The sequence below is a fragment of the Polypterus senegalus genome, chromosome 4, assembly GCF_016835505.1.
Source record: "Polypterus senegalus isolate Bchr_013 chromosome 4, ASM1683550v1, whole genome shotgun sequence".
In the NCBI taxonomy this organism is placed as follows: domain Eukaryota; kingdom Metazoa; phylum Chordata; class Cladistia; order Polypteriformes; family Polypteridae; genus Polypterus; species Polypterus senegalus.
Genome location: NC_053157.1, coordinates 10498064 through 10525162, shown reverse-complemented (window position 1 = coordinate 10525162; position 27099 = coordinate 10498064). Strand labels below are relative to the sequence as shown.

Genomic DNA, 27099 nt, shown 5'->3' with positions numbered 1-27099 from the left:
TAGATAGATAGATAGATAGATAGATAGATAGATAGATCGGTCTCCTCACTCCTTTGTGGGGTTTCTTGCTTTATTTTAGGACTTTTCCAGTTATTTTGCCAGCTCTCCTCGTTTTGGGCCTGCTAGGCCGAAGCCAGCAGTTAGTAGTGAAGACCAGCTGGATTTGGTGTAAGTCTCCTTGGGTAGGCTGATGAGGTTATCCGGCCTGCCTTCATGGTCCTTTTTTGGTCTCAGATCCATTTTTCTATATTTATGACTTTTAATTGCAACAACTGGGACAATGCTTCTCGATTGGGCAGCCTTCCTTAATTTATGAGCTTGAAATTAGGCCCCCTTCAGCCCCATTTATGAGCCTGCCATGCTTAACTGGATGGAGCTTGTAGATTTTCCCTGTGCGTAGCTCCTGACCACTACAGATAATCCCTGAACATAAGCAGCACAGGCTGTTGGGGTCAGTCTAAATCCCCGACTCTCACTTATCACTGATAATGATGTGGGCTGCCCTCTCCAGTCTCAAACATATCCACAATCGCACAGGAGAGAAGCTCGAGAATGGTCACCATAATCTCACACATACCCAGCACTGTTCCTAGCACTTTGAAGCCCCCTTTATTTTGGCTCAATGGGCATGGCTTGTGGCATTTATCTGCCTAATCTCTTTTAACAAACCCTTCATGTCAGCCTTTCCACAGCTTTGCTTCAACCATGACACTCGTTTTCAGCTTTAAAGATGAGATTTTCAGGTCAATCAGCCTAACTGACTAATTTTGCCGATTTTTTTTAGGCGAGCCACACAGAGGTAAGGTCGACATTGGATCCCTCCCTCGAGAGTCACCAAGGCGGAGATCCCACTTTTTTATTTTCCTCCCCGGAGCCCAACTGCTTTATTGTCCGACGGGCCACTCAATGGGCAGCACATTACCTCCGATAGAGGCGTCTACGTTCAGCCAGCTGACAGCTGTACACTAAATCCTGGGTCTTAGAAGACTAATTATCCCATAATAGCCAGAGCCAGCAGGAGACTGCCAATTCCCGAGACTATGCCACTTAAGACGGGGGATGTGATTGTGGGGTAGCAGATGGCAGGCCGTTACAAGCGCTCGCCCTTTAGTGCGACTGTCACCTCTCGGTTTCTTTCTTTCTGGAGTCGAGAACTCAGGCTCAACATTTAAGGCCGGCTTCCATTTTTAGATCATTTAGAAGCTTAACGCTCGGAGGGCTTTGCAGCTGCCACGGGACCCAACATGCTTTTATTATGTGACTTTTTACATTTTTTTAAGCAGCTTTAAAGGCCAACTTCCCTCTGCCCCATCACTGCGAGTTGTGCTCTTTTTGTAACAACTTTTAAATAGATTGATAGAAAGGGAATATATATAATAAAGATACTGTAGATGGATAGATAATTATGAAAGGGACTGTATACAGGATAAGAAACATAGATAGAGGTGAAAGGGACTACATACAGATTAAGACAGATAGACAGAGGTGAAAGGTACTATATATTATAAAGATAGATAGGTAGATGGATGGATTACTTATGAAAGGGACTTTATAATAGATAGACGTGAAAGGCACTATATAACAGAACAGGATAGATAGATATGAAAGGCACTATATACAGAATAGGATAGATAGATAGATAGATAGATAGATAGATAGATAGATAGATAGATAGATAGATAGATAGATAGATAGATAGATAGATAGATAGATAGATAGTGTGGCGGACAGCTGGGGACCGGGAGAGGAACAATACCTTCCCTGGATCACGAGAGGGCAGCTGCCTTGGTCTGCATCAGGGCCACAGGATCAGAGCTTAGAAGATCAAACCCGTTGGGGCCCGTGGCCACCACAAATGGTGGTATCCGGAGGATTGTGGAGTCCTGGATTGCAGCACTTCCGCCGGAAGAAATTCCATGGAACACCCGGGACGTTTCTTGGTGCTCATGAATCACTTCTGCCACACCAAGGAAGTGCCGCCAGAAGATCATTGCGAAGGACCTGGAGCACATCTGGGGCATTGTAGAAGGGGCCATGTCATTCCATTAGTGGAGCCAGAATTGGGTGGAAATGGACGGAGCTTGTGAGTGGAGGAGAGGTGGCAGGGGACTGTGGGCAGTATAGCTGATTTGAGCATTGTGAGGTGCTGAATGTTACAGTGAAGATAATTAAACGTGTGTGTTTTTTGAACGATTGTTGTCGGTCGGTCTGTCTGTCTGTATACAGGGGCTAAAACTCCACGATAGATAGATAGATAGATAGATAGATAGATAGATAGATAGATAGATAGATAGATAGATAGATAGATAGATAGATAGATAGATAGATATGAAAGGCACTATATAATATATAGATAGATGTGAAACGCAGTATATACAGAATAGGATATTCTGTCAGAAAGTCCTCAGTGTTGTTGCGTCACAGAGAAGATGTGCGGCGTTGTTCATAATGGCACTTAAGTTTTGTTTTAATTCTCTGTTTTAATTCCCCCGGGGGTCCAGAATGTGTCACATAACTTGGTCTGCCCTTTTCATCAGCTTGTTCATTCAGTGGTTCTCTCTTGAAGTGAAGTTACCAGCCCAGCCCAGCACACCCCACTGGCCCTCACAGAGTTGTAAAAGATGTCAAGGATGTCACTTCTCAAGTTAAAGGACCGCAGTCTCCTAAGGAAGACAAGTCTGTTCTGCTCTTTCTTCTAATAGTTCTTCGGTGTTACTAACCAGTCCAAGCTATCCCTGATGTGGGCCCCCAAGTACTTGAAGGGCTGGACCACCTCTACATCCACTCCTTGAAGAGTGACTGGACACAGAGACTCTTTGGTGCAGAGTCTTATTTTCTACAATTGATCGCCTACTAAACCCAGGTAACTCAAAGGAATGCCTCCAAAGTTCTTCCAGTAAAACCTGTGAGGCTATCGCTGTATTTTTCAATCAAAAAATTAATGATATTAGAAATAACATAATATATCCCTTCAACACTAAGGATCCTCCTAAACCCCAGCATCCTGTAATAAACAAATTAAACTCTTTCACTAGGATAGATTTACCTGATTTACAAAAAATAATCTCTCAATTAAAATCCTCCACCTGCGTCCTTGATCCAATACCAACAAGGATTTTCAAAGAAGTATCAGGCGTGCTAATTGATAATGTTCTTGACATAGTAAATTCGCCATTAGATACAGGGGTCTTCCCAGACTGTCTTAAGACTGCTGTAGTTAAACCCCTTCTTAAGAAACATAATCTTGACCCCTCGGCTCTTGAAAATTTTAGACCCATCTCTAACCTGCCTTTCTTAAGTAAAGTTCTAGAGAAGGCAGTCATTATGCAGTTAAATGACCACCTCAATAAACATGCTATTCTTGATAAATTTCAGTCGGGTTTTAGAACAAATCACAGCACAGAAACTGCACTCGTTAAAGTAGTAAATGATTTGCGAGTGAACACAGACAGAGGCCATTTATCTGTTCTCATCCTCTTAGATCTGAGTGCTGCATTTGACACCATTGATCACAATATTCTTAGAAATCGCCTTAGTCAATGGGTGGGCCTCTCTGGCAGGTCTTAAATTGGTTTGAATCCTACCTGACAGGGAGAAAATTTTTGTTAGTTGTGGTAATTACAACTCAAGACACATGATATCGATATGGTGTTCCACAAGGCTCTATCCTGGGTCCGCTGCTCTTCTCAATCTACATGCTTCCGTTAGGTCAGATTATCTCAGGGCACAACGTGAGCTACCACAGCTATGCTGATGACACACAGCTGTACTTATCAATAGCACCTGATGACCCGACTCTATTGATTCACTAACAGAATGTCTGACTTGTATCTCAGAATGGATGAATAGTAATTTTCTCAAGTTAAATAAAGAGAAAACTGAAATCTTAGTGATTGGCAATAATGGATACAATGAGGCTATTAGAAATAAACTGGATACATTAGGATTAAAAGTCAAGACGGAGGTAAAAAGCTTAGGGGTGATTGTTGACTGTAATCTGAATTTTAAATCGCATATTAATCAGATCATTAGGACAGCATTTTTTCACTTAAGAAACATAAGTAAAGTTAGACCTCTTATATCACTGAAAGATGCTGAGAAATTAGTTCACGTTTGTTTTCAGTAGACTAGATTACTGTAACGCACTCCTCTCAGGACTACCCAAAAAGATATAAATCACTTGCAACGAGTGCAGAATGCAGCTGCTAGAATCCTAACTAGGAAAAGAAAATCCGAACACATTTCTCCAGTTTTGATGTCACTACACTGGTTACCTGTGTCATTCAGAATTGACTTTAAAATTCTGCTTATGGTTTATAAAGCCTTACATAATCGCTCCATCTTATATATCGGAATGTCTGACACCTTATATTCCAAATCGTAACCTCAGATCCTCAAATGAGTGTCTCCTTAGAATTCCAAGAACAAAACTTAAAAGAAGTGGTGAGGCGGCCTTCTGCTGTTATGCACCTAAAATCTGGAATAGCCTGCCAATAGGAATTCGCCAGGCTGATACAGTAGAGCACTTTAAAACACGGCTGAAAACACATGACTTTAACATGGCCGTCTCATAACTTCACTTTAACTTAATCCTGATACTTTACTCTGTATGTTCAATTCATCACAATAACTATTCATGGTGGCTCTAAAATCGGTACTGACCCCTACTCTCTCTTCTGTTTCTTTTTCCAGCCTGCGCCACCTCCACCTACTCAAAGCTTCATGATGCTCCAACAATGATGGATGGATTAAAAGGCAGAAGTCTACGTGACCATCATCATCATCAAGCCCTTCCGTGAGAACCCTAAATCCAAAGAGGACTGTTTCATTTATGTTAGGTAGAATGCCCAGAGGGGACTGGGTGGTCTCATGGTCTGGAATCCCTACAGATTTTATTTTTATCTTCAGCCGTCTGGAGTTTTTGTTTTTCTGTCCCCCCTGGCCATTGAACCTTACTCTTATTCTATGTTAATTAATGTTGACTTATTTTATTTTCTTATTGTCTTTTATTTTTCTATTCTTTATTATGTAAAGCACTTTGAGCTACTGTTTGTATGAAAATGTGCTATGGAAATAAATGTTGTTGTTGTTGAGAAAGTCAATAAGCAGTTCTTTGGTTTTGCTGAAGTGAAGTTGCAGACAACTCGTTCTGCACCAAGAAACAAAGTCCTCCACTTGAATCCTCTCCTCTGTCTCGTCCCCCCTATCGACACACCCCGTAAATGCAGGATCATCCGGCCCCGTGATCCTGAACTGGATTAATCAGGTTTGAGAACAATATGTCCTAACTGAAGGGTCTATGCTGCCCCCTGACCACTTGCAATGGCCCCAAACCAAAAGTGATCTACACGCTGAATGATACTCGGCTGACCCGCCATTTACACTTTGGTGCTTTGAGCGAGGATGACTCCATTGTGGCTGCCATTACAGAGGAATTGCAATTGCAGTATCAGTAAAGCTAGTAAATCCCACCTCAGAAACCTTCTGTACGAAAGTAATGACACGACGCAGAAGGCAGCCAAGCACAAAGCGACTCAAATGGGAACATTAAAAATAAATTCATACAAAACAATGGCTGCAGTTTCTTACAAAGTGTCACTCTGGGATTTGAGCTACTCGTTCCAGTAACTGTGAAAAACGCTTTGGGCTCTGAAACATGGCGATATTAAAGAAAAAAAAATGCATAACATGTTAGCAAAGGCGGCCGTCCCTCAGGGGGCTTTTCATTTCAGTTGAGTTGCTGCCTGCCTGAGGAACGACGTGACCCGACACAAACCCAAAGCTGCCATGGGCGCAGTTTTTAGATGCCACACCTCTTGGTCATTCACAGGTGCGCCCTACTTGTTGTCAGCTATGCTGGGTCAAGGGGCATCACGCCAGGCAAATGGCCGATCATCACAGTGCAGACTCACAATTTATTAATACTCTTAGCATTCTGTTTCTCAACCTTTTTGGTGTTGTGACCCACATTTTCCCCCCATGTACCATAAGGGCCGGGTTATACTTGACGCTCAGAATGCTTTGTAAGGGACGGCCGGAAGCCCAACCCGAATGGGATGCCCAAGAGACACAAGGACGGGGGAAGACGGCTTCTTTAGTGCACTGCCACCTCCAGAATGCTAGATGACAGCTCCTCTGGGTTACAGCGGCGCCCCGGATTCCCACAGGGCATCATGGGACTTGGAGTTCCTTACCTCAGCCCTGCTGGGTACAGTGGGTGCCGCCAGGGGCCGTATAGCATGGGGTTTCCGCCTTGACCTGGAAGTGCTTACAGACCACGTGGGCGGAAGAGCAGAAGCACTTCCAGGTTGTCCAATATAAGAGGACTTGCCAGCCTAACAGGGATGAGCCACAGTTGGGTGGATAGTGGCTGAAGCTTGCTGGGAGGAGCGGAGGAGGCAGTGACAAAGAAAGAGAAAGAAGAATAATTGGGTGCTGTTGGGCTTGGACATACTTGTGGCTGTGGAGGGGAAACACTTTGGGAAGAGTTTAAAACAATTTTCTTCTTCTTTCGGCTGTTCCCTTTAGGGGTTGCCACAGCGGATCATCTTCTTCCATATCTTCCTGTCCTCTCCATCTTGCTCTGTCACCCCCATCACCTGCATGTCCCCTCTCACCACATCCATAAACCTTCTCTTAGGCCTTCCTCTTCTCCTCCTACCTGGCAGCTCTATCTTTAACATTCTTCTCCCAATATACCCAGCATCTCTCCTCTGCACATGTACAAACCAAAAATGGGAAAAGAGTTTCCCTCAATAAAAAACGATTTGTGTGCGCTTGTCTGTGTTGGGTTTGGGGAGCTGGAGCGCCCTCTAGTGTCCACAGCTGCCACAGCGTAAATTTGACACGTCCTCTGAGCGCGTCATCCGAAATTAACGTGACACATGGGAGGGTTGCAGTTTCAGCTAAAATTTGGGTGGCGTGTGTGTGTTCAAGTTTTGCTACGTGACATCAGCGTCATTGGTTCCTATTAACATTATGGAGGGAGATCGGCGTCAAAAACAGCTCATAATAATTTATGACTAATTTACATTTCACGTGTGAATTACACTTGCTTCTTAAAGTTACAAGTACAATTCTCAAGCGTGAGCAAACTGGCATGCTCATTGGTTGCAGGGCTCGGAGGGGTGTGGACATATATGGGCGGGGTTAGGAATTCAGGAACGGCCACGAAATGTTCTCTTTGATTGCATAATTACATGTGGGTGGCTTGAAGTTTGTCACCTCATCCCAACCTGATTGCTTCTGCAGATTTTTACTTCATGGGTCAAAGGTGGTCTACCCTTACATCCATCCATTATCCAACCCGCTAAATCCTAACTACAGGGTCACGGGGGTCTGCTGGAGCCAATCCCAGTCAACACAGGGTACAAGGCAGGAAACAAACCCTGGGCAGGGCACCAGCCCACCACAGTATAAATTACATTTATATATAAATTACATATATATATATATTGTCACAGATGCCCGGGGACACTTCCTGGCCGGGACGCCTGGATAGTCCCTGGGTTGGACAATACTTCTCCTCGGCTACGAGAGGGCAGCCGCCTGGGGCATTTGGGGGCCACAGGGACGGAGCAGGAATACTCATTTGGAGAGAATGTGGCCACCACCAGGGGGCGCCCGGACAATTAGGGAAGCCTGGATGGCAGCAGTTCCGCCACACCAGGAAGTGCTGCCGGAAGTAATTCCAAGGTCACCCGGAAGGCTTCCAGTTGCTTTCCTGACACTTCCGCCATACCAGGAAGTGACGTCAAGGGGAGCACCAGGGGCTCATCCGGGTCATGATAAAAGGGGAAGCCTCCCTCCAGTAGACGAGCCAGAGTTGGGAGGAAGGAGACGAAGCTTGTGAGGAGGAGAGAGGAGGTCAAAAGAGAGAAAGAAGAAGAAGAAGAAGAAGAAGACGATGGTGGAGAGAGTTGGTGATTGAAGGCATTGTGGTGCGAAAAAATATAAATAAAGAAGTGTGTTTTAGACATTCTGGTGTCGGTCTGTCTGTGTCTGGGGGTACGCTTTCCACAATATATATATATATATATATATTGTCACGCACGCGCGAATAGGAGACCGCGGACGGACCTTGAAACACTTCGGAAGACGTTCGCCGGCAGGGAGTGGCGGGGTACTAACCTTTCTCCTTTGCTTTCTTCCAGGAAAAAAGACGCTCCGCCACCATAAGCTTTCCCGCAGTACGCTACTTCCGCCCTTCCTCCGCCATCTTTCCGGACGTCATCAGTCCCATCCTTCCTCACGGTTCCTTCCCAGCATTCCTCCCTTATAAAATGGCCGCCGACGCCTAGAATGGGGTCGCGCATATGAACCTTTTGTGTTTATATTTTGACCTGTTTTGTTTTTTGAATTGTGGATTATTCTACAATATACGGGGCCGGAAACCCCAAACCTTTATGCTGTTTGCTCTTGCATCTTTTACAATATATATATATATATATATATATATATATATATATATATACATACATTGTGGTGGCCTGGTCCCATGCCCAGGTGGGATGCCCCTTCAATGTGTATTCAGGGGGAGCAGCCCTGGACGGTGCAGTACATCCCCCTGGATGCTAGATGGCCGCCCCCCTGGGTTGGAGCAGTGCCTCAGTCTCTCGCAGGGCTTCATGGGAGATGGAGTTTTCCACAGCTATTTTGGGGTCGGGGTGGCCGCCAGGGGGCGTGGCATGGGTCCCTGAGCCCAGCTGGACTAATCTTTAGCCCCACCTGGGAGTGCAACTGGAAACAGGTAATCAAGCACCTGGAGCACTTCCAGGTGGGCTATACAAGGGGCCAGCAACCACAACTCAATGGCCAAAGTTGGGTGGAAGGAGGACAAAGCTGTGGAGGAGTGATGGTAGAAAGGAGTATTGTGTGTCTTGTGCTTGGGACTGTGTTGTGGATGGAGGGATTACAGGGAAGACGTGCCCTCCAGCTGAAGAAAATGAAAAGTTTATTTTATTTTAAACGTGCCTCCCGTGCCCAGTCTGTGCCGGGTTGGGCGCAATCTAGCTTCGCTCGGCAACCCCCATGGGGCGCGGTATGTGTCAGCCACTTCACTTCTCTGCCGCTCCCATTGTGAAGGGGGGGGGGGTTTGAATGCCCACTAAGGAGATGCGGTCGGATCAGCTGCTGTCTTTCTGCTGCTGCTGCTGCCGAGGTGCGTGTTCTGCTTGTTGCGCTGCGCGTCGATCATTTAAAAGCCTGTACAGCAGCTGTCCTTTTGTCTCACTGCCTTGTCTCACAGTATGTTAAATCTTCAGAGAAGATCACGTCTCATCTCCTTCCAAGATTTTTTTTTAAAATATAAATATATATATATATATATATATATATATATATATATATATATATATATATATATATATATATTCCGCACCTGTAAATAAAACTTCACTTTATTTTTGCAAAACCCAACCCTTTTGTGTCCATGTCTCCCTGTCTTACACCTAGAGTGTAGTGTCATGTCCCCCATTTCCCACGACACAGGGTGTCCCACGCACAGAAATGTCCTCAGTCTCCAGCAGAAACAAATTCATTGGCCTTACTTAGATCTAACGCAGCATTTCTTAACCTTCTTGATGTCACAACCTTTCTCGTATAGGGAAAGTATTATACTTGTCCAAAAATTCAATGTCGAGATTTTCATGAATCTCAACGTTTTAGACCTCCCTGAGTCTGAAAATACCATTTGTCTGTTTGAGTGTGTGTAAAGACGATAACTTGAAGACGCTTTCACTTATCAATCCATTATCCAACCCGCTATATCCTAACTACAGGGTCACGGGGGTCTGCTGGAGCCAATCCCAGCCAGCACAGGGTGCAAGGCAGGAAACAAACCCTGGGCAGGGTGCCAGTCCACCGCAGGGCACACACACACCCACACACACCAGGGACAATTTAGAAAAGTAAGGGGAGAAATGGGGAGGTGGGCTTGGCCAGGGGAAGGTGGGCGTTGGTCTCAAACTCCGCCTACCCCCCACCCCCCATTTGTGGCTATGCCCTTTCCAACGGTACCACCCACGAGACTCTACAACCTTTCTTTCCGGAGATATGAGCATTTTAAAATTCCCATAGTAATCTATGGAGTGAATGTGTCATGGCCAAAATCGTTCTCCCAGAAACCTCATAGGATCACGTTTCAGACCATTTGGAGTCGATTGGTACCATTGTTGGAGTGAGACTTTTCCCACACCTGTTAAGGTTTCAGTAAGTGGTGGGTGGTGGTCAATGGGTGGTGGTTAATGGGTTAACGGGTTAGGGTTAATGGGTTAGGGTTAGGGATGCACCTAACCTGCATGTCTTTGGACTGTGGGAGGAAACCCACACAGACACGGGGAGAACATGCAAACTCCACGTAGGGAGGACCCGGAAAGTGAACCGGGTCTCCTTACTGCGAGGCAGCGCTACCCACTGCGTCACCGTGCCACCCCGCTTTCACTTAGTCAACCAAATTTTTCAGTACAAAATGTAGATTTCTACCAACTTTTGGCCTATTTCTGTTACCCAGAAGTGGTACCTTTCCTTTTATTCATGCAGCTACAGAATCTGATTTACTCAACTTTACTTTTATAAGAATTGTTCAATATTTTATTAATTTGATTTGATTTGTCATTGGTGGTTCTTTAATGTACATAATTAAAAAATAAATAATCATTGTCTTGAGGATTACTCCTCAAATATCCATCCCTATATGCGAACGTCGAGGGGAGACCACTCCCGATTTCCCATAATGTTGTCTTTGCAACCCACCAAGTGAAATTAAGCACGATCATCATCGTGAGGGGGCCGGGTCTCCCTTGGTGAGTCAAGTCAGCCACTTTTCCACTGCATAGTACGGCACGACACGGTTCAGTACAGCTCACTTTTGCGGGGCTTTCCACTGGGAACAGTACCTGGTACCTGGTCCTTTTTTTAGTACCACCTCAGCCGAGGTTCCAAGCGCCGAACCGTTACCAAACCGTGACGTGTAAACTCTGCTGGTCACTGATTGGCGGAGAAAATCGTCATTACTGCGTCACTGAACTTGCGACACGAGACACAACAGACCCGCTGGATTTTTAGCACAGCCAGCGAAGGTTCGGACACACCATTTTGTTTTAACCAAAAATGGCTGTTTTCGTGGTCTATTGAGGAAGTACAGACGTTCCTCGTTCGTAGCGAGGCGGATCCAGCGAGAGCTGGATGGGGCGACGTGGAATGAAAAAGTTTTTCAGGAGGTGGCTAAGCTCTTGGGCGCACATGGCTACCATCGCACTTACAAACAGTGTAGGGACAAGTTAAAAAATGCAGTGGAAAAGCGCCATATAACGACACGTGAATAATCCCGCCCACTCTAAAGTGGTACTAAACTGCTGTCGAAACGCAAACCGAGCCGAACTGAGCCGAGCCAAGGTGAGCTGTACTGAACCGTGCTGTGCCGTACTATGCAGTGGAAAAGCGCCAGTCTAGTCATTAGAGTGTGGGCCCCCCTTAGTAAACTGAGATTGATCGTCAGAGTTTGTTCTCTTTGGTGTGTCAAGCGTGCTCATCTACAGAGTGGAAGGGTTTATCAAGCACTTCGCGACCCTCCCCACTGGGCCACTTGCAAAACCCATCACCGACAGCCTGGCAATGACACACACGTCACTGGTTAGGAAACACCGAGGTAACAAACGCTTACCTGCTTTCCATCCAGCGTGTACAGCCTCTTGACGACTCCCGAGTCGAGCTTGATGGCCTCCGTTATGTCCGTCAGAACCTGGTCGAAGGAGTGGGCCGTCTTCTTGTTCAGGAGGATCCGTACGGCCTTCCGGGGCTTCACCCCACTTCGGATCACGGTCACCAGTTTGGGCTTGATGAAGTCTTTGCTCTCTCGCGATTCGCTCTTCAGGGTGCCGTGCGAGGAATGCGAGCGGCCGGCCACGGACTTGATATTCACCGACCAGTTGGGGTTCACGTTCTTCGTGTAGTCGACCCTGCGGTACACCTCGTTGGAGGCACAAACGTAGCTTTCACCTGCAAGGCAACAGAGAGGCAAAACATTGGTCTTACGAGAAGAGGAGGTCTGAACATCCATTAAAGCAGTGCATGGAAAGAATGAGAGGAAAAATGATGCGTGGCGACAGACAGCCTTAAGAACGCCATATTGGAGCTGAATTTAACCACAATACACAACTAGTCTTCCATTCATCTTTGCGTAATCCAATCCTGATCTGAGGTATGGAGGGCTTCAGCCCATAGCCACTGGTGCAAGGTAGGGAACTAACCTGGGAGAGGATGCCAGGAGGGCACACCCTACGACACACTGACACTTACTCACATGGGGCAGTTTGGAATCAACCATTAGCCTAACATGCACCCCGGTTTAGAACGTAATTAACAAATGCAAACTCTGAATAACCACATTTAACTGAACAATCGGGTCTTCGGGATGTGGTGGGGGATCAGAGTTGCCAAGCCACTGCTGAGGACTCCAAATGCATTGGTGCACCTCTGGCATTGAACCAGTTGAGGCGGGCACAGATTGCTCCTCTTTTCAGATCGGTACATGGGCTCCCTGTACAGCACTCCACACATATGGAGACACTTACAGCCCTTATGTTCCTTTCCCAACCACTCAGATCAGCTGATGAAGAGCGTCTTGCACCAGAGTCTGGTGGTATCTAATCACAATCCAGACTTTTTTCCATTCGCAGCTCCTGGCTGTCCGCATATTGTACAGTACAGAGTAACGGGGAGTGTGGAAGAGAAGTGAAGAAGAGAGTGCAGGCAGGGTGGAGTGGGTGGAGAAGAGTGTCAGGAGTGATTTGTGACAGACAAGAGTGAAAGGGAAGGTCTACAGGACGGTAGTGAGACCAGCTTTATTATATGGGCTGGAGACGGTGGCACAGGAGACAGAGCTGGAGGTGGCAGAGCTAAAGATGCTAAGATTTGCATTGGGTGTGACGAGGATGGACAGGATTAGAAATGAGGGCATTAGAGGGTCAGCTCAGGGTGGACAGTTGGGAGACAAAGTCAGAGAGGGGAGATTGTGTTGATTTGGACATGTGCAGGGGAGAGATGCTGGGTATGTTGGGAGAAGGGTGCTAAGGATAGAGCTGCCAGTCAAGTGGAAAAGAGGAAGACCTAAGAGAAGGTTTATGGATGTGGTGAGAGAGGACATGCAGGTGATGTGATGGGTGTGACAGAGCAAGTTGGAGAGGACAGGAAGATATGGAAAAAGATGATCCGCTGTGGCAACCACTAATGGGAGCAGCCGAAAGAAGAAGAAGAAGAAGCTCCTGGCTGGTGGAACGAGAAGACCACCAGGAAGACCCTCTTGTTTGTAACTGATATTCAGTTTGTGACTCGCTTGTATTTTGTTCTGAGCTCTCTACTCATTATAATCAATTTTGTTCCCTTGTCCTGTCACACGTGTTCCCAAACAGCGCACTCGATTATATTGACCTCTTTTGTAAGTCGCTTTGGATTAAAGGGTCTGCCAAGTAAATAAATGTAAATGTGACTTTGAACTCTACAGGTCATACTGGGAGAGCCTCTTCTGGGTTGACAGGTGAAGCCTCGGGCCTCCTTTTGGGCTTTTCTTTTTTTTTTGGAGGACCCCCACTCATTCAGTTCTGTTTGAGACTCCACATCATAACACCAACCCTGTGACTCAGGGGGTTAGGATAAAATTACCATCCATTTTGGGTGTCATCAATGGCTACTTAAGGCAGTTAGCATCCGGAAGCTGTAAATAACTTGAGGGTGGGCTAACCTGGCTGAACCTTGAAAATGGTCATTAAAGTGGCATATGGAGAGAGAAAGAGAAAGAGAGAAACGTCTGGGTGCTATGTCTCCATCATATACCATTTCATATGGGATTTGGACAAGCAGTGCTAATATTTGTGATGTGCCACCTGTTGGAAAGACAAATACAATGCATTTTACTACTACAGGCGTTTGTAATGCGCCATCTGCTGGAATGACAAACACAATGCATAGGTCTCTGTTTAATGCCATTTGGTATGGGATTTGTAAACGCAGATTAACACTTTAATGACCTGTTTTTAAATAAATAATTGTCCGTCTCGATCTCCGTGGGGGTTTGTGCTCGCTCAGCTGTGGAGGTTGGTGAAGTGACAGGGGTGAGACACTCCTGCACGTGAGGGTGCAGTCTGTCTCAGTCGCTTTATCGCCTTTCTGTGATGCGTGACTGAGGCGCGGCACCCACGGAGGCATATAAGGGAGAGTGGGCATGAGAAAGAGTGAGGAAAATAAAGAAAGGAAAGAACAGAGTCGTGAGAACATCACCGGGGGAAGAGGCAGGATGAGCCAGCCAGCCAGTGCGGTAAAGGGCAGCATAGGTGAGAGTCTTGTGAAGGATCAGCGCTCCAGGGACGAATTGACCCCACTGAATATTAGTGAGGAGTGGGCGTGATTGAGAGGAAGTCCTACCTGAGGGATCTGTGGCACACCAGGGGAGGGAGAAGGAAGACAGGAGGACAACCGACCTTGAGAGGTCTCATTTATGCCACTCGAGGCAGCTAAGACGGGGGTCACAAGGTGAGGACCGCGGCTGCTAGTGTCCCCTCCAGCTGAGCGAGCAATGGGAGGGTCGGGGAAATGAAGAGGGAGTCGTGCTGGGCTCGTCTGACTATTGGATTTGTATTCTCATTTTAAGTCTTGCGTTTAATCTCACGGATTGTCATCTGTTTTTTCAAGATTACTTATTCATTGAAGAGAGCGCTGCACTTTTTGGACACGTTTTTTGCTGGTTGTAATAAAAGCACTGAGTTCACTTTTGCCCCCATCCTTTGCATTGAGTGAGGGTCCTCATTTGTTGGCTCATCCCTCCAGTATGTTATCGGCGGTAGCAGATTCAAGACCCTACCAGGATACAACTGGTAGTGTGGAACCGACCCGCACCATCACATTTGACGTAGTGCTAATGGTTGTGATGCGCCATCTGTTGGAATGAAAAATGCAGTGCATTTTAACACTACATGCATTACAAAATACATTCCAATAGATGGTGCACTTCAAATTTTAACACTGAATACGTCCTACAGATAGTAAGTGCTGGACGGACAGAAGTCAACTTATCCACCTTAATAAAAGGACAAGTGTCTGTGTGTGCATCTGTGTGCCATGTCTCTGTTATATTCAATTTCATATAGGATTCATAAAAGCAGTGCTAATGTTTGTGATGCACCATCTGTTGGAATGAAAGATGCAGTGTATTTTAATGCTACATGCATTACAAAATACATTCCAACAGATGGGGCACTGCAAATGTGAATGGTGAATACTTTGTACATGAAACCGAGTAACAGCCAAATGGACTGAAATCAGTTAATCCACCTTAATAAACTAAGTGTGTCTTTGTGTGTCTATGCATCCATCCGGTTGCTGTCTGTTATATGCCATTTCATATGGGATTCATAAAAGCAGTGTTAATGTGTGTAATGCGCCATCTGTTGGAATGAAAGATGCAATGTGTTTTATTACTACATACATTACAAAATAAATTCCAGTAGATAGACGTGTTCAGTGTTAATGTTTGCAGTGCACCAACAGGCTGTAGGTCAGGTCAGGTCAGAAACTATGGCATCTTTCTCCGATTGTCATCACATGCGCTTTGACACCAACGGTTGTAAGATTTACCTGCAGATCCCATAATGAAATTTTGGGGTTCTTGGAGATTTCTATATGTATCAAATGGTCACCTCTTGGTCTGAATTGGCTGGACTGGCCAGCCCTAAACAAATGAGCAGTCATTTCAAAATCTACGCCATGGTGATTGTCCTGAAAGTGGAATGAATGATTTCAAGGAATTTGGTGATCTTCTGAAATCCCTTGCCAGACTCTGAGACCTCCACAGCCTTCTTTCTGAGAACATTTTGCTCTTGACGTGGTAACACCACATGCACCAGTAGCCAGGAGAGCACCAGACCTTCAAAAAAATCAGACAGTCAGGTCCACCTGCTTACTCCACAAGGAGGTTCTAATCATTGGCACCTCATCTGGAACACCTGTTTCTGACTTGATGGAATCGAAGTGGTGAGAAACGTATGGATGGACCTTCTTTTCTTGTGTGACAAATCTGACTGACTTCATCATGCCAATTTTATGCGTCACTTATTCAAGTCGATCAATCAATCAATCACTCACACAGATCACATTTATCTGTAGACCCTGTTTGCAAGAACATCTGATCTTTGTTCAAAGATGCTGAAAATGGCAATGACCACCATGGGGTGCACTTACTTTTGCACAAAACGGTACTTCTTCTCAAAGGATGGAACAGTCATAGTCACCTTCATTGGTAGCCTGAGGAAAGTATGGATTTCCATGATTTTTGTGGTTCTTTTCACCAAAGGATGAAGGACCAGATAAGAGCTGACTATCATGGAAAAATGCAGAGTGACAAAGTCATGATGGATGACGCCAACCTGTGAGCAGATCTAAAATCGCAAAAACAGGAGCCACGTGGACGGAGGGCAGAAGCAGCTGTCCTGCATTGCTACGTGTCATGCACGCTGGCACCTGTCACCGTATTCCCGATTCGCCGTGCCAACCCATCACTGACTCAGCCACACCCTGACGGCCAGAGAACGGCGGGCAGCTCTGGAATGCGTGGCATTCTTATTTAGCAACCCTCTGAGGCTGGGAGTGGCTGAAAGAAAAACTGGAAGGGCACCCATGAAGGGACACCGAGGGGAGGCTGGACAAATTCAGAGATGGCTGGCGTTCCCCCCCCTCAATCTCCTCTCGCTAGCATAGTGAAGTAAACCAAAGCTGGGAATGCACATTTGACAAGTGCCATCACAGAATCCCACCACTGGCTCCCTACAGGACTCCAAGACTGAGTGAAAACACGTCACTGAAAATTAGGACTGGTTGGCTGGCCTTGCCTGCAGCTCTTAATGGAGGCACAGTAGGGCGCTATATACATAAAGACCCTCCCTACAAGCCTAAAAAAGCCCCCTTTTAACTCAAGAGTGTATTTGCAGTATGTCAGTCTGTGATAAATTAACATGGATGGAAGTCATTTGGGGAAGGTGGGCACTATGCAAGGCACTATATTCTGTAAAAACTCACTGCCTGGTCATTAGCATACTGTCTCACTTCTGTTAAAAGCATTTCTACTAACAGTAGAAGTTTTATTCAGTTTTTCTTTCATTTATTTTTTATTTTATTCAGATTTATTCCACCATAATGGACCTTGTCCACTAGCCGTCAGCAAGTTATTTTCCGTAGCCCCCTTTTAATTGAAAGTGTTTTCATTTCAGCCTCCTATAAATTACTGTGTATGAAAATCAGCTGGGGACGGCGTACACCATGCAAGACGCTATATTACATAATCATAAATACACAATGAGCATGTCCGTCTGCCTGAAACCTTACTGTAACAGTAGAGAACTCATTCAGTTTCATTTAAACCATCGTAAATAGTCACTTGAAGGTTACCACCACCCTGCAAGGCGCTATATACATAAACACCTTGCCTAAAAGGATAAACAGGTCCCTTCAAAATCCAGATTTTTTAACTGAAGGTGTATTCATTTCAGTCTGTTACAAACTGCCATGCATGAAAATCAGTTGTGAAATGGTATTTGCCATGCAAGGCGCTATATGACATAAACATAAATACACAATGAGCACGTGTGTCAGCCTGTACACTTATTGTAACAGTACAGAACTCATTCAGTTTCATTTAAACCATCGTAACTATTCACTTGGAGGTTACCACCACCATTACCATCCTATTTTAGATAGGAATAGAAGTAACAAGCTGGTGAAGTTTGCAGATGATACCAAGATAGGTGGATTGGCAGATAATTTGGAATTTAAACAGAAGGACTTGGACAGCAGACAGGCTTGGGCATATTTGTGGTAGATGAAATGCAATGTCAGTAAATGTAAAGAATTACACGTAGGAAGGAAAAATGTGAGGTTTGAATTCACAGTGGGTCGTCTGAAAATCGAGAGTCCAACTTATGAGAAGGAGTTAGGAGTCATAGTGGAGTCAACACTGTCAACTGCCAGAGAGTGTGCAGAAGCCATTAAGAAGGCTAACAGGTTATATAGCGCCTTGATGTGAGCACAGGAGGTTCTGCTCAAGCTTTATAACACACTGGTGAGGCCTCATCTGGAGTCCTCGGTGCAGTTTTGGTCTCCAAAATGGACATAACAGCACTGGAGGAAGTCCAGAGAAGAGCAACTCGGCTGATTCAGGGCTACCGGGGATGAGTTATGAGGAAAGATTAAAAGAGCTGAGCCTTCTGTTGAAACAGAAGAAGATGGAATGGAAATAAACGTAAATTATTTAACACGGTGGCGCAGTGGGTAGCGCTGCTGCCTCGCAGTAAGGAGACCTGGGTTTGCTTCCCGGATCCTCACTGTGTGGAGTTTGCATGTTCTCCCCGTGTCTGCATGGGTTTCCTCCCACAGTCCAAAGACATGCAGGTTGTCCCTAGTGTGTGGGTGTGTGTGCTCTGCAGTGAGCTGGCATCCTGCCCGGAGATTTGTTCCTGCCTTGTGCCCTGTGTTGGCTGTGATTGGCTCCAGCAGACCCCCGTGACCCTGTAGTTAGGATATAGTGGGTTGGATAATGACTGACTGACTGTTTAACATGGGAAGTAAAAATGTGAGGTTTGAATACAATGGATGGTCTGAAAATTGAGAGTACACCTTATGAGAAGGACTTGGGAGTTGTGGTGGACTCTAAGCTATCAACTGCCAGACAGTGTGCAGAAGCCATTAAGAAGGCTAACAGACTCTCAGGTTATATAGCGCCTTGATGTGTGGAGTACAAGTCACAGGAGGTTCTACTCAAGCTTTATAACACACTGGTGAGGCCTCATCTGGAGTACTGGGTGCAGTTTTGGTCTCCAGGCTTCAAAAAGGATATAAAAGCACAAGAAATGGTCCAGAGAAGAGCGACTAGGCTGAGTCCAGGGCTACAGGGGATGAGTTATGAAGAAAGATTAAAATAGCTGAGCCTTTACAGTTTAAGGAGAAGGAGACCTGCGTGAAGTGTTTAACATTATGAAGTGCATTAGTCCAGTGGATCAAGAAGGTGACTTTAAAATGAGTTCAACAAGAACACGGGGACACAGTTGGAAACTTGTGAAGGGGAAACTTGGCACAAACATCAGGAAGTTTTTCTTCCCACAGAGAACCAAAGACACCTGGAATAAGAGACCAAATAGTGCAGTGGACAGGAGGACTTTAGGGGGACCTTCAGAACTCGACTTGACGTCATTTCATAGGAGTTTAGTAGACAGGACTGGTGAGCTTTACAACACACTGGTGAGGCCTCCTCTGGACTCCTGAGTGCAGTTTTGGTGACCATAAAGACATAGCAGCACAAGAGAAGGTCCAGAGAAGAGCAGTTCGGCTGATTCAGGGCTACAGGGGATGAGTTATGAAGAAAGATTAAAAGAGCTGAGACTTTAGAGTTTAAGTAAAAAGAAAATGTAATGTCAGTAAATATAAAGTATTACACATAGGAAGTAAATATGTGAGGTTTGAATGCACAATAGGCGGTCAGAAAATCAAAAAGTCCACCTTATGAGAAGGACTTAGGAGTTGTAGTGGACTCTAAGCAGTCGACTGCCAGACAGTTAAGAAGGCGAACAGAATGTCAGGTTATATAGCGCCTTGATGTGAGGAGTACAAGTCACAGGAGGTTCTGCTTGAGCTTTATAACACACTGGTGAGACCTCATCTGGAGTCCTGGCTGCAGTGTTTGGTCTCCATAAAGACATAACAGCACAAGAGAAGGTCCAGAGAAGAGCAACTCGGCCGATTCAGGGCTGCAAGGGATGAGTTATGAGGAAAAATTAAAAGAGCTGAGCCTTTACAGTCTAAGAAAATGGAGATAAAGAGGAGACCTCTGACTGAAGTATTTAACATTATGAAGGGAATCAGTCCAGTGGATCAAGATGGTGACTTTAAAATGAGTTCATCAAGGACAAGAGGACACAGCTGGAAACTTGTGAAGGGGAAATTTCGCACAAACATCAGGAAGTTTTTCTTTACACAGAGAACCACAGAAACGTGGAGTAAGAGACCAAGTAGTGTGGTGGACAGGAGGACTTTACGGACTTTCAAAACTCGACCTGATATTATTTTGGAAGAATTAAGTGGACAGGACTGGCGAGCCTTGTTGGGCTGAATGGCCTGTTCTCATCCAGATCCCCCCTAAGCGGCGTTGCCACCTGCCAATCACTGCCCAATAAATGCGGAGGGGTCTCCCGCAGTTCCTGGTGTCTCTTTTTGAATACACGAGTGAGTTTTTGGTGAGTTCTGCATTTCTGAGCTTCTTGCAACTTACTGGAATATTGTGACCTCACCTTGGGATTCCATTACTGGGACTGCGCCGGCCTTGGATTTCCTTTCCTCGTCAGGCAACTCCATTTTGAGCTCCATGGAGGATTAAATCTTCTACTTTACAAAGATTCGTCAAGACCCTTTTTGTTTGTAGCCGAGGGTTTGATAGTAAATCCCACCAAAGCGCCCCACCCCCCGACTCCCCTGGGGGCTGTTTTGGATGTACTGGTGGGCTATATGTGCTATTGAGACTCCCAGTTCACGACACCAGTACACCAGGCCACACTAACTGCTACTTACAATTGAAATGAAACCCATCAGACCATACCTATAAAGCACTTTGGGGGGCTTGCTCATAATAAGAAAGGCACTATATGACGTCACAAGTTGATAAGTTCAGCTATGACCCTGACACCATACCCTGTTCACATTTCGCTGAATGAGCCACCATTACGTAACTAGCTGAGGTCCACACAGTAAGTTGCAGAGCGGGCTTTGAACCGAGACCCCTGTAATCTAATCAAGCGCCTTAACGCTGGCCCTATACTTTGCCACAAACACAAACCTCCGCTAATGGCTACTGTTCAATTCATTGTGTCAAAAGCGTCAGAAAGCCCTCGCCACTTTGAAAATGTCACAGAGCAGGCCCATTTGCTAAAAGCATTCAAGGACATTCTGAAGCTACTGACAAAGCCCCCCCCAAGGGATGGCACATCCTGCCTTTAGCTCACGAAGGACACAGGCAGACACCAACATTAAAATCGATGGACACCTCTGATGGATGCCGACAGTATGACCTGAAATGGGCAAAAGTTAAAGGAAAGCCACTGAGTCCTGCAGAATGTGAGACCACCTTCAGGTCCAGACATGGCCCCTCACGACTTCCTCCAAGAGTCAGGCAGTCTGTCTAAAGTGAGGACACTAAGGCGACTGCATGGTGGGAAACGTTTTCTATTTTACTGCCTCTGTGTGAGGACCCTCTGAAAATCGCAAATCTAAAGGGGCAACAGGGTAGGGCTTAGTTATTAGTCAACGCCACAGGGGGCTGCCAGCTTTATCGACACATTGAAGTGCATCAAAAAACAATAAAACACGTGTGCGGAAAGTAAAACAAATCTGGGGAACCTATTCAGGAATTGTTTAGTGGGCCTATGACTCCAGTGGTTGGGGGGGACACCACAGTGTAACACCTCAAGAGTGCAGACCCCAGAACACCAATTTCATGTTTGTCATGCGTATCATAGAAAAGCTGATAAAAGCATATCACCAACAAAAAGACACTAGAAAACACACGGACCCCCGGTCCAATCAAGATCAAGGGTCTAGCCCCAGCAGTTCAGAGGTACCAGCAGGCTGGGCGCATAGTGGACTGTCATTCGTCTCCTTTCTATCACGTAACTGACGTCTGCAATTTGCTGCACGCTCAGCACATTAGCACAACCAACAAACTGCTTTCCGACTTTCACCGCACCAGCGAGCCTCCGTGTCCTGTCACTACTCAGGGAGTACAAGCGTGTGAAAGTACTTGGGGGTCCACATCAACGACAGGCTAGACTGGCCTCCTAACACAGAGGGGCTATGTATGAGAAGATAGAGAAGACCATTTTCTTAGGAGACTGTGCTTCTTTGATGTGGGCAAGGACAGCCTTTACATGTTCTGTACCTGGCCAGTGAGCTGTGCTGTGCTGGTACCATCACTTCAGGAGAAGTCCACCAAATTAACAAGATAATTTAAAGGGGACGATCAGTTATGGGAGGCACTCTGGACCCCCTGGAGGTAGCAGAGGAGGAGAGAAAGAAAATAAAACTGAGTGCCATTATGAACAACGCTGGACGTCTTCTCTGTGAAACACCAGCACTGAGGACTTTCAGCAGAAGTGGGTCAAGAAACTGGGAGCTCCTTCATACCAACAGTTCCACGCCTTCATAACACCTCTGTGCCACGGGTACTGACATGTGGGAAATTTCTTTTTGCTTTTCTTCCTTTTCAGTCATTCTGGTGTGTGATCAGACGATAGTGTGTGTGTGTGTGTGTGTGTGTACAATTAATGTGACAAATGTCAAATATCCTACAGGATACAAATAAAGTTCTATCTGCCTATTTATCATATAGTGCCTCTCATCTATCTATCTATCCATCTACCGTATAGAGCCTTTCTATCTATCTATCATTATATAGTGCCTTTCATATCTATTTATCTATCTATCTATCTATCTATCTATCTATCTAACTTATAGTGCCTTTCTGTCTATTATATAGTGCTTTTCATGATTATCTATCATATAGTGCTTTTCATATATATTATTGTATATAGTGTCTTCCTATCTATCTACCTATCTCTCTATCATATAGTGCCTCTCAGTTCTGTCTATCTATCTATCATATAGTACCTTTCTATCTATGTATCTATTATATAGTGCCTTTCATATCTATCTATCTATCTATCTATCTATCATATAGTGCCTTTCATATCTATCTATCTATCTATCTAACTTATAGTGCATTTCTGTCTATTATATAGTGCTTTTCATGATTATCTATCATATACTGCTTTTCATATATATTATTGTATATAGTGTCTTCCTATCTGTCTACCTATCTCTCTATCATATAGTGCCTCTCATTCATCTATCAATCATAGACAGCCTTTCTATCTATCTATCTATCATATAGTACCTTTCAGTTCTGTCTATCTATCATATAGTACCTTTCTATCTATGTATCTATTATATAGTGCCTTTCATATCTATCTATATATCTAACTTATAGTGCCTTTCTATCTATTATATAGTGCTTTTTTTGATTATCGAGCATATAGTGCCTTTCATATATATTACTGTATATAGTGTCTTCCTATCTATCTACCTATCTATCTATTATACATTGTCTCCCTTTATCATATAGTGCCTTTCATATCTTTCTATCTATTATATAGTGACTTTCTATCTATCTATCATATAATGCCTTTCATATCTGTTAATCTATCTATCTATGTGTTATGTTGTGTCTCTATCCATCTTTCTATATATCTGTTACAGTTGGGGAAATACCTATTATACAAGTATCTATGGCCTTTAATGCTGTGAATTCTTTATATTTGTGGATTTCTTGAGTTAATACCAATGTCTGTTGAGAATGTGACATGCATGGCCTCATTGAATATACAGTATATTTAGTGAAAAACATGGTGACGTATTCAATATTTATTCCCCCAACTGGATATCATGCCTTTTCTATCCCTCCGTCTATCTGTTTAGACCTTTCATGTTGATCTGTTATATGGCACCTTTCCTATGAGTTATGAAGTGTATTTCAAGTGCACAGTTTCACAAGGTGTCATCTTGTCTACCTGCCATATAGTGCCTTTCACATCTATCTATTATATAGTGCCTTTCACATCTATCTATCTATTATATAGTGCCTTTCACATATATCTATCTATTATATAGTGCCTTTCACATCTATCTATCTATGTAGTGCCATCTCAGTGCAATGGCCCCCTTTTGAAGCCTCTTTACTATTTTATTATTTTCTTGTGTTTTTATCTTAGCCCAGCTCATTTTTCAGCTTACATTTTCATTGTGACTACTTAATTACATTTTACCGATGTGGGGGGCTCGGATTCATTTTTTAAATGTTGTCATCCAGAAAAATAACAATACACCAGAAATAAGAAGGGTATGACTGCGATGAGCCGGGTCACCGTCCACCCACATGGGTTTATAGAAGTTAAATCTGAGAGAACAGAGCCTGCCGGGGGAGCAAATATAAAGCTAAAAGAGAGGGGGGGAGTTTTAGGGGGCCGAGGCTGCCCACAGACTGGACTGCGACCAAATCCCAGAATGTTCAGGTGGTTGGCAGCCTAATTTCTGCATCAGCGATCTTTTCTCCTGGTTAAACATTAAAGAAATGACACAAGCTGGCATGGCCGAGTGGTTGCCCACATTTTCCTTCCGGATCAGTGTTCGCCATATGAGTCTTTATGATCTTTTCCAGCAACTTGAAATAAAAAAAAGAAATGAAAGCAAGAGAAGGATCACCGCCGTGTTAAACAGCTTGGAAGAAAGGAAGCCCGCTGTCAGCGTGCCAAGCTCATTTTTGCCCAATCAATGGGCCACACAAAAGTTCTCCTCTTTCTTGAAGCCTCAGAGCAATTAAGGAGCGGAGGAAATAAATGAATCCAGCTGGGCGAAGCCTGCTTTTGATTTGTAAGACTTTCACATTTACCAGAAAAATCTAATAAATAATTGATATTTTTTTATATATCAGATGGATTTTGGGGAAAACAGAATCTGTCCTATTAGCAGTGTCTGCTCCTTATACCAAGTCTGGGCCTCGACAGAATCGACCCGCTCGACTGTGGACCTTCTCTTGTACCGCAATGTGTTCCTATTGAACTGTGCAGAATATTCCAGAACTGTCGACAGTGTCACAAGTTTGGCTGTTCGGTCCACTATTTGTATGACCCAAAGTGAGTCCCCTAAAGTCGATGTCACACTACACCACTTCTAGTCGTTGGGTATTTCAGACTTGCCCGAATGTGAACAACAAAGTGGGCACTGCCCACTCTGCCAAGTATGATAAGACTGCAGATTTAACAGGGACGAGGACATCGAGCTTCACCAAAGCCCCACTGCACTTTGGAGCAACCTCAGCCCTGGGCTTCATCCAATAAGAAAGGTGCAGAGACCCCTTCAGATCAAAAGGTACCAAACAGACACCAAAGTTCAGAACAATGGGGTACAATACAATGAGTGACAACTGTGATGGACAAAATAACGGTCCTATAAGCAGGCTGTAATTTTGCATTAGGAAGTGAAGAAGTTAGAAAAGCAGTTGCACTCATACAGCGCCCTCTGTAATGTTTGGGACATTTTTCTTTAATTTGCCCGTCTGCTCCATAGCTTACAATTACAATTGAAACAATTCAGATTTGTGATTAAAGTGCACACTGCAGACTTTCATTTGAGGGAATTTTGGTCACCACACCACATTTCAGGTTAAACATAAAATGTTTGTGATGCACCATCTGTTGGAATTACAAATGCAATGTGTGTTATTAGATAGATAGATAGATTGATATGAAAGACACTATATAATAGATAGATAGATAGATAGATAGATAGATAGATAGATAGATAGATAGATAGATAGATATGAAAGACACTATATAATAGATAGATAGATAGATAGATAGATAGATAGATAGATAGATAGATAGATAGATAGATAGATAGATGAAAGGCACTATATAATAGATAGATAGATAGATAGATAGATGAAAGGCACTATATAATAGATAGATAGATAGATAGACAGATGAAAGGCACTATATAATAGATAGATAGATAGATAGATAGATAGATAGATAGATAGATAGATATGAAAGACACTATATAATAGATAGATAGATAGATAGATAGATAGATAGATAGATAGATAGATAGATAGATAGATGAAAGGCACTATATAATAGATAGATAGATAGATAGATAGATGAAAGGCACTATATAATAGATAGATAGATAGATAGACAGATGAAAGGCACTATATAATAGATAGATAGATAGATAGATAGATAGATAGATAGATAGATAGATAGATAGATAGATAGATAGATGAAAGGCACTATATAATAGATAGATAGATAGATAGATAGATAGATAGATAGATAGATAGATAGATAGATGAAAGGCACTATATAATAGATAGATAGATAGATAGATAGATAGATGAAAGGCACTATATAATAGATAGATAGATAGATAGATAGATAGATAGATAGATAGAAGGCACTATATAATAGATAGATAGATAGATAGATAGACAGATGAAAGGCACTATATAATAGATAGATAGATAGATAGATAGATAGATGAAAGGCACTATATGATAGATAGATAGATAGATAGATAGATAGATAGATAGATAGATAGATAGATAGATACTTTATTAATCCCAAGGGAAATTCACATAATCCAGCAGCAGTATACTGATACAAAAAAAAAAACAATATTAAATTAAATAGAAATAAAAATGCATGTAAAAGCAGACAATAACTGAGTAATGTTAGCATTTACTCCCCCGGGTGGAACTGAAGAGTCGCATAGTGTAGTGGAGGAACGATCTCCTCAGTCTGTCAGTGGAGCAGGATGGTGACAAAAGTCTGTCACTGAAGCTACTCCTCTGTCTGGAGATGACACTGTTCAGTGGATGCAGTGGATTCTTCATGATTGACAGGAGTTTGCTTAATGCCCGTCGCTCTGCCACAGATGTTAAACTGTCCAACTTTACTCCTACAATAGAGCCTGCCTTCTTAACAAGTTTGTCCAGGCAGTATGGCGGCATAGTGGTAGCACTGCTGCCTCATAGTAAGAACACCTGGGTTCGCTTCTCGGGTCCTCCCTGTGTGGAGTTTGCATGACCAAAGACATGCAGGTTAGGTGCATTGGTGATCCTAAATTGTCCATAGTGTGTGCTTGGTGTGTGGGTTTGTGTGTGTGCCCTGCGGTGGGCTGAAGCCCTGCCCGGGATTTGTTCCTGCATTGCGCCCTGTATTGGCTGGGATTGGCTCTAGCAGACCCCCGTGACACTGTGTTAGGATATAGCGGGTTGGACAATGACTGACTGACTGTTATGACGAGAAATGTTTGTGTTGCACTATCTGTTGGAATGGCAAATGCAATGCTTGTTATTACTACAAATATTTTTAATGTGCCATCTGTTGGAATGGAAGAGATATGCCAACCAGACAGGCACACAGACACTTAACCCTATATATTATCATTTTCTAAAGA

The 27099-nt window shown here is 44.1% G+C and overlaps 1 protein-coding gene across 5 annotated transcripts in view; it reads right to left on the bottom strand.

The window, feature by feature from the left end:
* dclk2a (doublecortin-like kinase 2a) overlaps positions 1 to 27099 on the bottom strand; it is a 179412-nt gene that overhangs the window by 133059 nt on the left and 19254 nt on the right. For all 5 annotated transcript variants that reach the window (XM_039750235.1, XM_039750236.1, XM_039750232.1 and 2 more), the window contains exon 2: positions 11663 to 11997. In XM_039750235.1, coding sequence (XP_039606169.1) covers positions 11663 to 11997 — 335 coding nt within the window. The remainder of the gene's footprint in view (positions 1 to 11662; positions 11998 to 27099) is intronic.